This window comes from Phacochoerus africanus, chromosome 1, assembly GCF_016906955.1.
Source record: "Phacochoerus africanus isolate WHEZ1 chromosome 1, ROS_Pafr_v1, whole genome shotgun sequence".
Lineage (NCBI taxonomy): Eukaryota > Metazoa > Chordata > Mammalia > Artiodactyla > Suidae > Phacochoerus > Phacochoerus africanus.
Window position 1 is genome coordinate 212,816,530 of NC_062544.1, and position 12,237 is coordinate 212,828,766.

The 12,237-nt window shown below is 36.3% G+C and overlaps 1 protein-coding gene across 2 annotated transcripts in view; it reads right to left on the reverse strand.

The window, feature by feature from the left end:
• Positions 1–786: 786 nt before the first annotated feature.
• The window catches only part of PPP1R2 (protein phosphatase 1 regulatory inhibitor subunit 2), a 28,580-nt gene continuing 17,129 nt past the window's right edge, over positions 787–12,237 (reverse strand). The window contains exons 3-7 of one of the 2 annotated variants that reach the window (XM_047789209.1): positions 10,983–11,060; positions 10,360–10,454; positions 5,110–5,277; positions 4,667–4,713; positions 2,200–2,318 (exon numbers count right to left, since the gene is read on the reverse strand). In XM_047789209.1, coding sequence (XP_047645165.1) covers positions 4,667–4,713; positions 5,110–5,277; positions 10,360–10,454; positions 10,983–11,060 — 388 coding nt within the window. In that variant the 3' untranslated portion in view covers positions 2,200–2,318. Of the gene's footprint in view, positions 2,319–4,666; positions 4,714–5,109; positions 5,278–10,359; positions 10,455–10,982; positions 11,061–12,237 lie in introns of both variants that reach the window. The other variant, XM_047789216.1, reaches the window with a different exon arrangement.

Sequence of the window (12,237 nt, forward strand, 5' to 3'; positions counted from 1 at the left end):
GGGCTGCACCCACAGCATATGGAAGTTCCCAGGCTAGGGGTCTAATCGGAGCTATAGCCACGGCCTACGCCACAGCCACAGCCACGCCAGATCCAAGCTGCATCTGTGACCTACACCACAGCTCACGGCAACACCAGATCCTTAACCCACTGATCAAGGCCAGGGATCAAACCCACAACCTCATGGTTCCTAGTCAGATTCGTTAACCACTGAGCCACGATGGGAACTCCAAAGTTCATCTTTTTGGGTACAGTTCAATACCATATCAATTAAGAACTCATGATAATGAAAACAGTTACATGTAACCATCTAAAATCCTACTGAGCATGCTATACGTCATGTCTTATTCCTCTAAGATAACTACCTACCTCCTGAAAGCAGAAATGAGAGTTCACCTGTGATTTTTCAAGAAAGAGTTTGTACACCAAAAGGATCAGTTGTTAAAGGTCTTACCTTTCCTTCAATGTACAGCAGCTATTTCTACAACTAAAGAGCATGTGGATACAGTCTAAGAACTTGAAATGAGAAAACTAGAAACAGAGGTCTGTGTGCATGAACATACATACACACATTTCTGAGCTTAAATACCCCCAAATAGGTTTAAACAGGTAAGAATACCTCAACATTCTAAATTCAGAAAGCAGAGATAAACACTGCTTTCTTTATAAATCAGTGGTATTACTAGCTAATATGTTTTAGAATACTATACCTGCAGTTCAGAAGTACTGATTGGATCCCGTTTTAAAAAAAAGACATTCAAAATAAAAACATTCTTCTAACAGCAAAGAATTCTCCCACTTTTTATTTATTTTGACATATTGATATTTCCATAAACTTGCAAGTGGAAGATAAGCTGTTGAATAAAAGCCAATTCATATATACAATATACAGAAGTTATTTTAAAAGTCTGTTCATATAATGAATTCTTTTGGTACTAACAAAAAAATTAAGACACAAATAATTGACTGGAAATGAAACCATCACTAAACCAAGAATTATAGGAACTGCACTTCATTTCAGGGGAAAAAGTCCAAATCTTACTGTGTTAAAAGAATAAAGTACATTTGTCATAGTATACATTATCATATTCCCTTAAAGCAGGGACTATTTAAAGTTTTTAAATAAAAATGTGTTCAGAATTACTTCTGTCTATACATTTAGGAACTATCATCACTGGTTACACACAATTCTCTCATCATGCAAAAAATAAAAACTCTCAGTTGTTTTTCTGAGGTCTAATTAAGTCAAACAATAAACTAATAATAGCACTTCAACTAGCAAGCTGTAAATCAGAGAACTGTAGAAATCCACAGTTGAATTGTATTTCCCATCTATAGTACTGCTGCTATTCAATCTATTTTCTCCATGTATTAGAAAAACCAATAGGCATTGATAGTCAAAATAAGATTTCATTGTTGTAGCAAATGACAGGATATGTGAGAGAAGGAAAAGTTACTAAAATCATGACAATCTTTATGACCCTTTATAAAGGTAAAGGATTGTGTGCGTATATGTGGAAAGGAGTAAGAAACAAAGGTGGGAGATTTAGACAGGTATACAAAGGGAATGTGGAGACTATATCATATGTATTTAAAAACTGATCTGAAGTCTGCCCATGGAGTGTACACAAAAAGTAAGAGCAGACGTTAGTGCAAGTTTAACCTGCTAATTTATTTTTGGAAACAGCTAGTTTTGATGAGATAAAGTTTAATCCTTTCCTTTAAACATAAAAGAAACTCAACAGGAACTTTAAAGACAGTATGCCAGAAATGCAACGGTAACTCTTATAATCCTTTTCAATTAAACAGAAGGGCATGTGTTAAAATACTTTTCAAACTGAATATCTATCAGCGTATGATCGGTTGTTCCAAATGGATTTTGATTTTTAAAAAAACTCAACTTTTTATAAGAGCTATCACATCTAGAAGTGAAGAAAATAAATTAGATCCCCTCACCACCCAAGATTTTATTTAACTTCTAAAACATAAAAAGCTACATATCTGATACAAATTAACCAGTGTTCTTACAAAAGTAATATAGTTTTGGACTGGACTGATGACACTACTGTATTTGTGGTGAAGTATTAGGCACAAGAATATATGTATCAATTAGGCATTTTCAGTCTAATTAGTCTCTAAAGTTATTTAATTATTGGCAATATATAATAACTGGTATGCATTTTGGTACTTAAGTCATGAATTGTAGAGAACAAGAAGCAGTATATTATAGTAACAGGGTTTGTATGTGGCAATTACAGTGTTGAGCAAATCTCTTCTATGAACTCTGTGATTTGTTTTGCAGTTGGTCACTTGCAGATCCTGCAAAGATAAAAACAAAAACAAAACGGCAACATAATTTGCTGAGTACTGCCAAACCAACTACCTGAGCTAAAGTTCCCTCCCACTGCCATGGATGATAAATAGAAAGATCTAAAAAATAGGTAAGGTATATTCCATGCAGACTAACTAGTATGATATGAAAGAATCTGCATACCCTCTAAAAATTCTGAAGAGGTGCATCTACTTAGTGGTAGAACAAATAGGTTTCAGGAGTTCCCGTCGTGGCGCAGTGGTTAACGAATCCGACTAGGAACCATGAGGTTGCGGGTTTGGTCCCTGCCCTTGCTTAGTGGGTTAACGATCCAGCGTTGCCGTGAGCTGTGGTGTAGGTTGCAGACGCGGCTCGGATCCCTCATTGCTGTGGCTCTGGCGTAGGCCGGAGGCTACAGCTCCTATTCGACCCCTAGCCTGGGAACCTCCATGTGCCGAGGGAAGCGGCCCTAGAAATGGCAAAAAGACAAAAACAAACAAACAAACAAAAAAAACCAAATAGGTTTCAGATTGAACACTTCTGTGAATAAATCACAGGTGGATAGCTATGAGTTTTTTACAACTCAAAAATCCAAAGCTATAAAAAGATTTGCATTTATGATATCAAAATTATAAAATATTCCTCAGAGTCTAAACATGCCACATTTCTTTTTATAAAAAAAACAAAAAAGGAAAGGCTGGGCACGAGTATAGGAGAGAAGAGAAAGACAATGATGAAAAAGTAATGGGTTCCAGGTTTCTGTCATGGCTCAGCGGTAACAAACCTGACTAGCATCCATGATCCATAAGGACATGGTTTCAATCCCTGGTCTCACTCGGTGAGTTAAGGATCTGGCATAGCCGTGAACTATGGTGTAAGCTGAACATATGAATCAGATCCCACAGTGCTGCTGCTGTGGCATAGGCCAGCATTTGCAGCTCTGATACCATCCCTAGCCTGGGAGCTAAGTAATGGGTTCTATAGAACCTGGAGATTTCAAAACCTGGCAAAAAAATTTTAAGGTTCCAAAAAAGTCAGAATGTAAATAAGGGACTTTCTTCCCTATGCTCTATTATGTAGTCTTTTCTGTCTCTGTGGACTTTTTCTGGCCCTGCCCATGGCATGTAGAAGTTCCTAGGCCAGGGGTCAAACCCACGCCACAGCAGTGACCCAACCTACTGCAGTGACAACACTGGATCCTTTGTGGACCTTTTTTTTTGGGGGGGGGGGCCCTGCACCTGTGGCATATAGAAGTTCCCAGGCTAGGGGTCAAATTGGAGCTATAGCTGCTGGCCTACACACAGCCACAGCAACACCAGATCCTAGCTGCATCTGCGACCTATACCACAGCTCACAGCAACACTGGATCCACTGAGTAAGGGCAGGGATCGAACCCATGTCCTCATGGATACTAGTCGGGTTCATTACTGCTGAACCACAATGGGAACTCCTTTGTGGACTTTATTGAAGCTAAATAGGATACATTCTACCTGTAAGGAGCACTTCATCTCTACTGAAGAAAAAAAAAATCAGGCATTGAGCTAATGTAAATTTTAACCATTATACTTAAACGAAAAAAATGTATTTATGCATTAAATCTGTGAAATCTAATGTTTTTACAGGCAGAGGTACAGACAAAAGCCAGAATCATTTTTCAAAAGCTGTGGCTTAAAAAGAAATCCCCTTTCCAGTGGCAAATGAATGGTATTCCCAGTGCTAAGAGTCACTCTTAAGTCTGAGTAGAAATTGAATACATTCAAAGAAGTTACCGAGCTATAGGGAAACAAGGACCAACTAGGAGACAGGTCACCTAAAAAGGGATAATAAATTTAAAGAAAGAGAAGAGAAACATGTAATAATAATTACTCAAGATAAAGTTTCTTCAAGTTAAATATAAGCTAAACAGACTACAGTGAAAAAAATGGAAAGGAAGTGCAGTATGAAACAAACTGAAAGGCAAAAGCATAACATGGAATAACAAAAAATATTGTAATCCTGACATAGTAAGACAGTCATCAGGTTCTACCATAAAATCACTTATATTTCATGTGTTTACCACAACAATAATAATTATTTACTTTCATAAGACTTAACCATCCAAGCCACAACATATAAAAGAGAGTTACGTCTCTCCTAAAAAGCGTAAGTTTATAGCCCAGGGTATGTAGATGGGCAAAAAAATTTGTGTTCGTGGTATAGAAGCTCCACCTGTATCCAATGCCAGAATAACAGCTTATTAAAAACAAATAAATAAAATCAATTTCCTATGACTGATCAAGGACTGGTAGGCTGCAGGGGCTGGCTGTCTGAGACTTAAAAACAAAGCAAACAAAATCGACCAAGTAACCTGTCTTACCTAACAGTCAACAGAATCAACACCGGAGAAATACGACGTACTTATACCTAAAGGGAAGGTAAAACAAATCTTTCATACTAAAAACACGTTTCTTTAAAAAGTTTAAACTTTAATTTACATTGTTATGACAGATAAAATATGATCTGAAACATTAAAAACAAAGTACAGCTTAATATGAAGACAAAACATCATTGCTTAAAGCCAAGTAAACCAAACAACATAGACATATAACATTAACGTAGGGTCTTAAATCAACTCTTGAGAACAAAAACCTTATTATTTTGAAACTGGCCAAAAGGCACTGAAACTTTTGAAACTCTTGGCATAAAAACTAAATTTTAGCAAAATTTTCTATGGTTCTTAAAAGTTTCAAGCAAAATAAAGTACATTATTTAGGCACAAAGGATCACAAGAGTCTCAATGATAGTTTTAAAACATCTAACCTTGATTTGATTCTTCTGTATTCATGCTTTCTCCAGCTGCAGTCTCTGACATTTCTTCATCCTCCTCATCATCATGTAGGTCTTTTGAAATTAATTGTCTAGCTAATTTAATATTCAGTCCTTCATTGTAGTGAAGTTTCCTTTTCATTTCAAACTGTCGCTTTTTTTCTACAAGATACAAAAAATAGGTCTTAAGGCTGCTTTTGTGCTCAATGGTAGAGTTGAATAGATGCAATAGAGAACATAATGGCCCACAAAACCTAAAATATTTACTATTTGGCCCTTTATAGAAAAAGGTTTACCAAACTTTGCCTTAGATGATTCAAGTACATCCTAATGGGAGACTAGAAGTAAGAGCCATTAGTAGTTATATTTGTGAAGAAAACTTAAAAATACAGGAAAATCCTCCAGATAAGAGTTGAATGGAAAAAAAGGCAAACTATAATATCACAATATACAAAGCCTGCATGTACGTACATGCACATGGTTGCTGCTGTGGCATGAGGTTGATCCCTGGCCTGGGACCATTCACATGCTGCAAGTACAGCCAAAAAAAGGGCCAAAAAGGCACAGAGAAATTTCTCAGAATACGGCTGTTCAAAGTACTTTCTCAATATTTCTAAGCTTTTATTATCATCTATACTTATTTATGTTTTAAAAACAAGCATTTACAGTCATACTGTCACTACCTATCAAGTCACTTTTCAGCCTCTATTTGGGCTGGGGGAAGGAAAGTTCCAAGATCAACATCCATATCATCATCTCATAAACATTTGTTTCAAACTACCAAGATCTTGCCAGGCACCTGTCTTCATCCCGATTTATAAGTTAATTTTGTGATTTGTTTTATTCTTTCAGAGTACCATATTGTAGAAGGAAGTAAAATTAAAATAAAAAAACCAAATCTTCATCACTAAATTTTTAGTGATGACTTCCAGATGATGCAAAAGCCAATATTAAAAAAGAGCCAAAAAGGAGTTCCCATTGTGGCTCAGCAGCAATGAACGCAACTAGTATTCCATGAGGATTCGGATCTGATCTCTGGCCTCACTCAGTAGGTTAAGGATCCAGCATTGCTGTGGCTGTGGTGTAGACTGGTGGCTACAGTTCCAATTCAACCCCTAGCCTGGGAACTTTCACATGCTGCAAGTACGGACCTGAAAAAAAAAAAGTTTCTACATGCCTCTGATACCAGATATATTTACTAAAAAGGTAAGACTTTTTGTCATTACAAAGAATACACACTCTTTTTAATGAAACTTTTAAAAAATGGTAGAGGAGTTGCTGCTGTGGCACAGTGGATTTTAAGGACCTGATGTTGCTACAGCTGTGGCATAGGCTGCAGCCGCAGCTCAGATTCGATCCCTGGCCTGGGAACTTCCATATGCTTTGGGTGCAGCCAAAAAAACCAAAAACCAAACCAAACCAAAACAAACTAACACAACTGAAAAAATGGTAGAAACTTAAAACATTCAATTTCCTTACTCAGAAATTATCATTAATATTTTATGACTCGAGACTTTTTTCTAAAAATCAATCTTATGTTGTTGTGTATGCTGTTTTCTCACTTACTATATAGTTAGAATGACCATGTCCCTGGAAGTCTCGGTTTATATCTACTGTCTGATGGAATTATAATAGTGACCCTCCCACTCTTAAAATGATCTAGAGTTTACACAATTAAATATATAAAGATATAGTAAAATTCTGCCACATACATAGCAGATTTATATAATTTTTAAAAGGTTACATGGAGTTCCCGTTGTGGCGCAGTGATTAACAAATCCGACTAGGAACCATGAAGTTTCGGATTCGATCCCTGGCCTTGCTCAGGGGGTTAAGGATCCGGTGTTGCCATGAGCTGTGGTATAGGTTGCATATGCGGCTCGGATCCCGCGTTGCTGTGGCTCTGGCGTAGGCCAGGGGCTACAACTCCAATTTGACCCCTAGCCTAGGAACCTCCATATGCCGTGGGAGCGGCCCAAGAAATGGCAAAAAGACAAAAATAAATAAAATAAAATAAAATAAAATAAAATAAAATAAAAATAAAAGGGTGTTTAAAAAAAAAAAGGTTACAAAGTAATGAGTTATAAAATCCCCTATCTTTGTCAAAGGTTTCCAGTTTCCTTCTTTGCATTTTCATAGTTTTATGATGCAATATACAGTTGAACGTTGAACAATGTAGGAGTTAGGAGCACCTACCCTCCTCACAGCTGAAATCTACTCTATAGTTGGCCCTTCATATTCACAGTTCTAAATCTGTTATTCAACCAGATACTACAAATCATATAGTGCTGTCGGAGGTGTTCAGTGAAAAAGAAAAAAAAAATCCATGTGTAAGTGGACCTACACACTTCGAACCCAGGGTGCTCAAAGGTCAACTGTATATACGCTTTTGTGCTTTGTTCCATTAGTTTCTCAACAACTGGTTACTGCTTTTCAAAATGTGCCTTATAACCCTTTAGTAAGTCATAACCAGCATGTTAAAGAAATGACATAAAGTGGAATGTATTACAAATAGTACAGTCCTGTTTCATGAAATTTTAATTTTTGTAATTTTATCTATGCGTGTATATTGAGTGGGACTTGGTCAAAAATGTTTGAGAAATACTGAAATAAACCCTAAGAAATTGAATTTCTAGATCAAAGGGTGTCATTTTAAAGTTTTTGGCTTTGGTTGCTATATAGTTGCTATATTGCCCTCTAGAAAAGTCAAAACATTTTTCAGGCCCAGCAACCATATATGAATAACTTATTTCTCCATAGTCACACCAAAAGGGAAATTTTCATTCTTTTTAATTTTTGTTGATCTGAAAGTAAAGAAAAGCACCATGGTACTTTTAATTTGCAGCTTCTTATTCCTAGGAGTTATTACAATATGTTTCTTTTGTCAATTATACTTATAGCCTAAGAAAATTACTTGTTTTTAATTCTCAGTGATATTAAATTTGGTTTTGCTTGTTATAGCTGTATTTTAGTTTTTTAATACTCAAAATTTATTATATAACTTAAAAATATGCAATGGATTCATTTTGTAGAAAGCTGTTAACACAAGTGGTCTCAACCTTCTTGCATAGAGTCCAAAAACTCAGGCTTCAGGCTCAGTTCTAATAATAACCAACTACCCATGTGAACTTGACAAGTGAATTATCTTTTTTATACTTTCTTGTACTGTTATACAAGATAATATAATGGAGAATATACCAATTATTTTAAGTTATTAAAAGTTAATGTTTATTGAGTATTTATAATATGCCAGAATCAGTGCTAAGGTGCTTTAAATTCTTTATCTCATAATGCTCAACAATGATTCTAAATATTTTTATAGCCCCGAAATTTAAAAATGAGGAAACTGAGAGAGAAATCAAGCAATTAGGTAAGTGATATATCTGAAGTGACATAACTTATACCAACTCCATAGTCAGTATTTTGTTATGCTGCTACTTACAAGATAAAATCTTCTAAGAATTTCTGTCAATAAACAAGGATGCTCAAACATGCAATTTGTTTAAAAACAACAAACACCTGTATCAGGAACTCTACTAGTGGGCACGGAACTAATGAAAACTCCGACTAGTGAAACAGCTCCCCCTGCTGGCTAATTCATGGAACTAAAATTTGAGGGAAAAATACCTAATGAAGACAGAAAAAGAAGTTAAAAAAATTCCCTGTTCTTGAAAAGAATCTGAAAAAGAACGGCTGTGTGTATATGTATAACTGAATTACTTTGTTGTACAAAAGAAATCATCACAACATGGTAAATCAACTATACTTCAATGAACTTAAAAATACAACAACAACAAAAAAATCCCCATTCGCAAATAGAGCACGTTTTTAGAGAATAATGAATTAAACTCTAGAAACAATTTCTATCTGAAACCCTTTTCAAAGCCGTTTTGGGGTATATTTGGGGAAAATAAGGAAGTCACCGAGGGTAGAAGATCTATATAATACAATCTGAGATCACGCTATATGTAAAATTTCTCAGTTTATTCAATAAACTATATTCTAAAGAGGAAAGAACAGCAAATTGTACCTCTGCAGCTACACATGACAAAGATCCTGACAGTAAACCAGCAAACATTCAGAATCTTAGTTCTAAGGTTTCTAAACTTCTTTTACAGTATAGGTAGTTCTGACGTTTCAAAGCTTCAAGTACACGAATGTCTGTTTTCTTTTTCCTTTTTGTGAAGGTGTTTTTATTGCATCTTTTTTCCTATACAAAGGCTTGGACAATTTTTAATTGTCTTTTTTTCCTTTTTCTTTTTATAGCCGCACCTGTGGCATATGCAAGTTCCCAGGCTGGGGTCAAATTGGAGCTGTAGCTGCAGCCTATGCCATAGCCACACGTGCAACCTATGCTACAGCTTGTGACAATGACAGATCCTTAACCCACTGAGCAAGGCCAGGGATCAAACCTGCATCCTCACAGAGACAACATCAGGTCCTTAACCCTCTGAGCCACAATAGGAACTCCTAATTCTTGAGATTATACATTCACACGGTTCAAAATGCTCAAAAAAAGCAAGAGGGTAAAATATCTTCCTTCTTTCCTTACCTCTGCAGATAACCATTATTACTTGTAAAAACAGAAACAATGAATAGGTAGCAATGCCTTAACTATGTATGCCCCATAATGGCTAAAAGAGCCTCTTCTATCGTTGTTTAGAGGGTTATCTTTATCTCCTTTCCTGTGACACTACTGTTTTGTTCAATGGGACCTAATAAAAAAATTTACTCCAAGTCTGACCATCTTGATTTATTTGGTAAGTGTCACCACTGTCTTAATATAGAAAAAGCATAAGCAAATGGGAAATTAGGTCTCACTGCTATCCGCTTTAAGATCATCCAAACACTAAATGACTCTAAACATTTTAATAAATATTCACTAAGCATCTTCCTGGTATAGAGTAAATACTTGGTACAAAGAAATGAATACCTACAGTTTTCTCTTTTTTTTTTTGGCTATGCTTACACAACAGAGTGTAACCCATGCCATAGCAGTGACAATGCTGGATCCTTAACTAGCTAAGCCACCAAGGAACTCCAATATAATTAATTTTCTTGAAACCAGGGGAACAAAACTTATTATACAATAAACCCACACAAACAGAATCTGAATTATAAAAATGTTGCTCCCTAATATCCCACCATCCACTTCCTCAAAAGGAAAATCACTTGATAATCTTTCAAATAATGGATTTATTTTAGCAAAAATTATTAGCTAAGAACAGTAAAAGAATAACCTACCTTGTTCTTCAGGTGAGAGGTCAGTATCCTCATCGCCACTACTTTCTTGTTCATGAACCCGGTACTTCGGCTCTGCGCCTTCAGCAGCAATTAATCTATGTACAACAATAATTTACAAATAAATCAACACAATGATAAGCTTATTAGTTGTGGGTCTTATTCAATTTCTGAGTCTCATAAAAACACCTATATATCATGAATATGCTGGCTTTAACCTGATGAAGAAAAAAAAAAGAGTTGGAATGGGTATAGAAACCAATAAACAACAGGAAGAGTGGAAAGTAGCAGAATCAATGAACAGAAAAGGAATAGTTTTCTTCAACTTATTTTTGCCTTTCTCACTTCCATCTTAAAAACCCGGGTGGGAGGATATTAAAACCAATAAACAACACCTTCCCCCTGCTGGGGAAATGACATAGGGAATTTGTGTGCCAGGTTCTGCCCTCTACATACCTTGATCTTAACCTAGAAATAAGACTATAAAAGTTGCAATGAAAAATCTATATAAACTTCATTTTAGCACATTATTTTTATGTACACTTATACAAGTAAAGTAAGATGCCTTTAACTCTGCACAATTAAAAACAGCATGAGGGAAATGCTTTATAATCATCAATACTTACTTCTTAGCTAAGATATCTGGGGACAGGGCTTCAGTGGTTTCTGAGTCACTCAACGCATCTTCATCATCACCTACCATACTAGGATGACAAGCATATTATAAATTAATACCTGAACTACAATTTTTCAAGTAGAAAAAAGAGGTAGAGAAACAAAATTCTACTGACTAAAATTATCAATATATTTATGACTCTACCATCATCTTTGAAGTTTAATTTTAAATAGTTTCTATTCAATGCAAATATTTAAAAGTAAAGCATCAATTTTAAAAAGGCCTTCTAGGAGTTCCCGTCGTGGCTCAGTGGTTAACGAATCCGACCAGGAACCATGAGGTTGCGGGTTCGATCCCTGCCCTTGCTCAGTGGGTTAAGGATCCGGCGTTGCTGTGAGCTGTGGTGTAGGTTGCAGACACAGCTCGGATCCCACGTTGCTGTGGCTCTGGTGTAGGCCGGTGGCTACAGCTCCGATTCGACCCCTAGCCTGGGAATCTCCATATGCCGCTGGAGCGGCTCAAGAAAAGGCAAAAAGACAAATAAATAAATAAACAAACAAACAAACAAAAAAAGGTCTTCTATGATTAAAAAAGAAAAAATACATAAATACTGAAAACCTGAATAATCGGGGGGGGGGGTAGGGGAAACACACTTCAATTATTCTATCCAGTGGGAGGGAATAAATAATGCAAAAAAAACCCTTGTATGGTTTTAGAATGTGTATTTGTACATCAACCTGAAGGTAAGAGACAAATAATCTATGTAGACAAATAATCTATGTAGGTAAAATAACAAAATTAGATCCTAAGGCCTGAGGAAGTTTAAAAGCTATTTAGCTTTCCCAATTTGCCTTCTAATGAAAAATCTGCTCCCCACGTAAATGCAAAAATTGTTATATTTATTTTAAAATATAAACAGTTTATTTGTTTATTTTTTGTCTTTTTGCTATTTCTTGGGCTGCTCCTGCAGCATATGGAGGTTCCCAGGCTAGGGGTCGAATAGGAGCTGTAGCCACCAGCCTACGCCAGAGCCACAGCAACGCAGGATCTGAGCCGCGTCTGCAACCTACACTACAGCTCACGGCAACGCCGGATCGTTAACCCACTGAGCAAGGGCAGGGACCGAACCCGCCACCTCATGGTTCCTAGTCGGATTCGTTAACCACTGCACCACGATGGGAACTCCTAAAATATAAACAGTTTAAAATAATGGCAACAGGTACTTTTTTGAATCATGTTTGATCTTAATTTTTTTAGGATGGTTA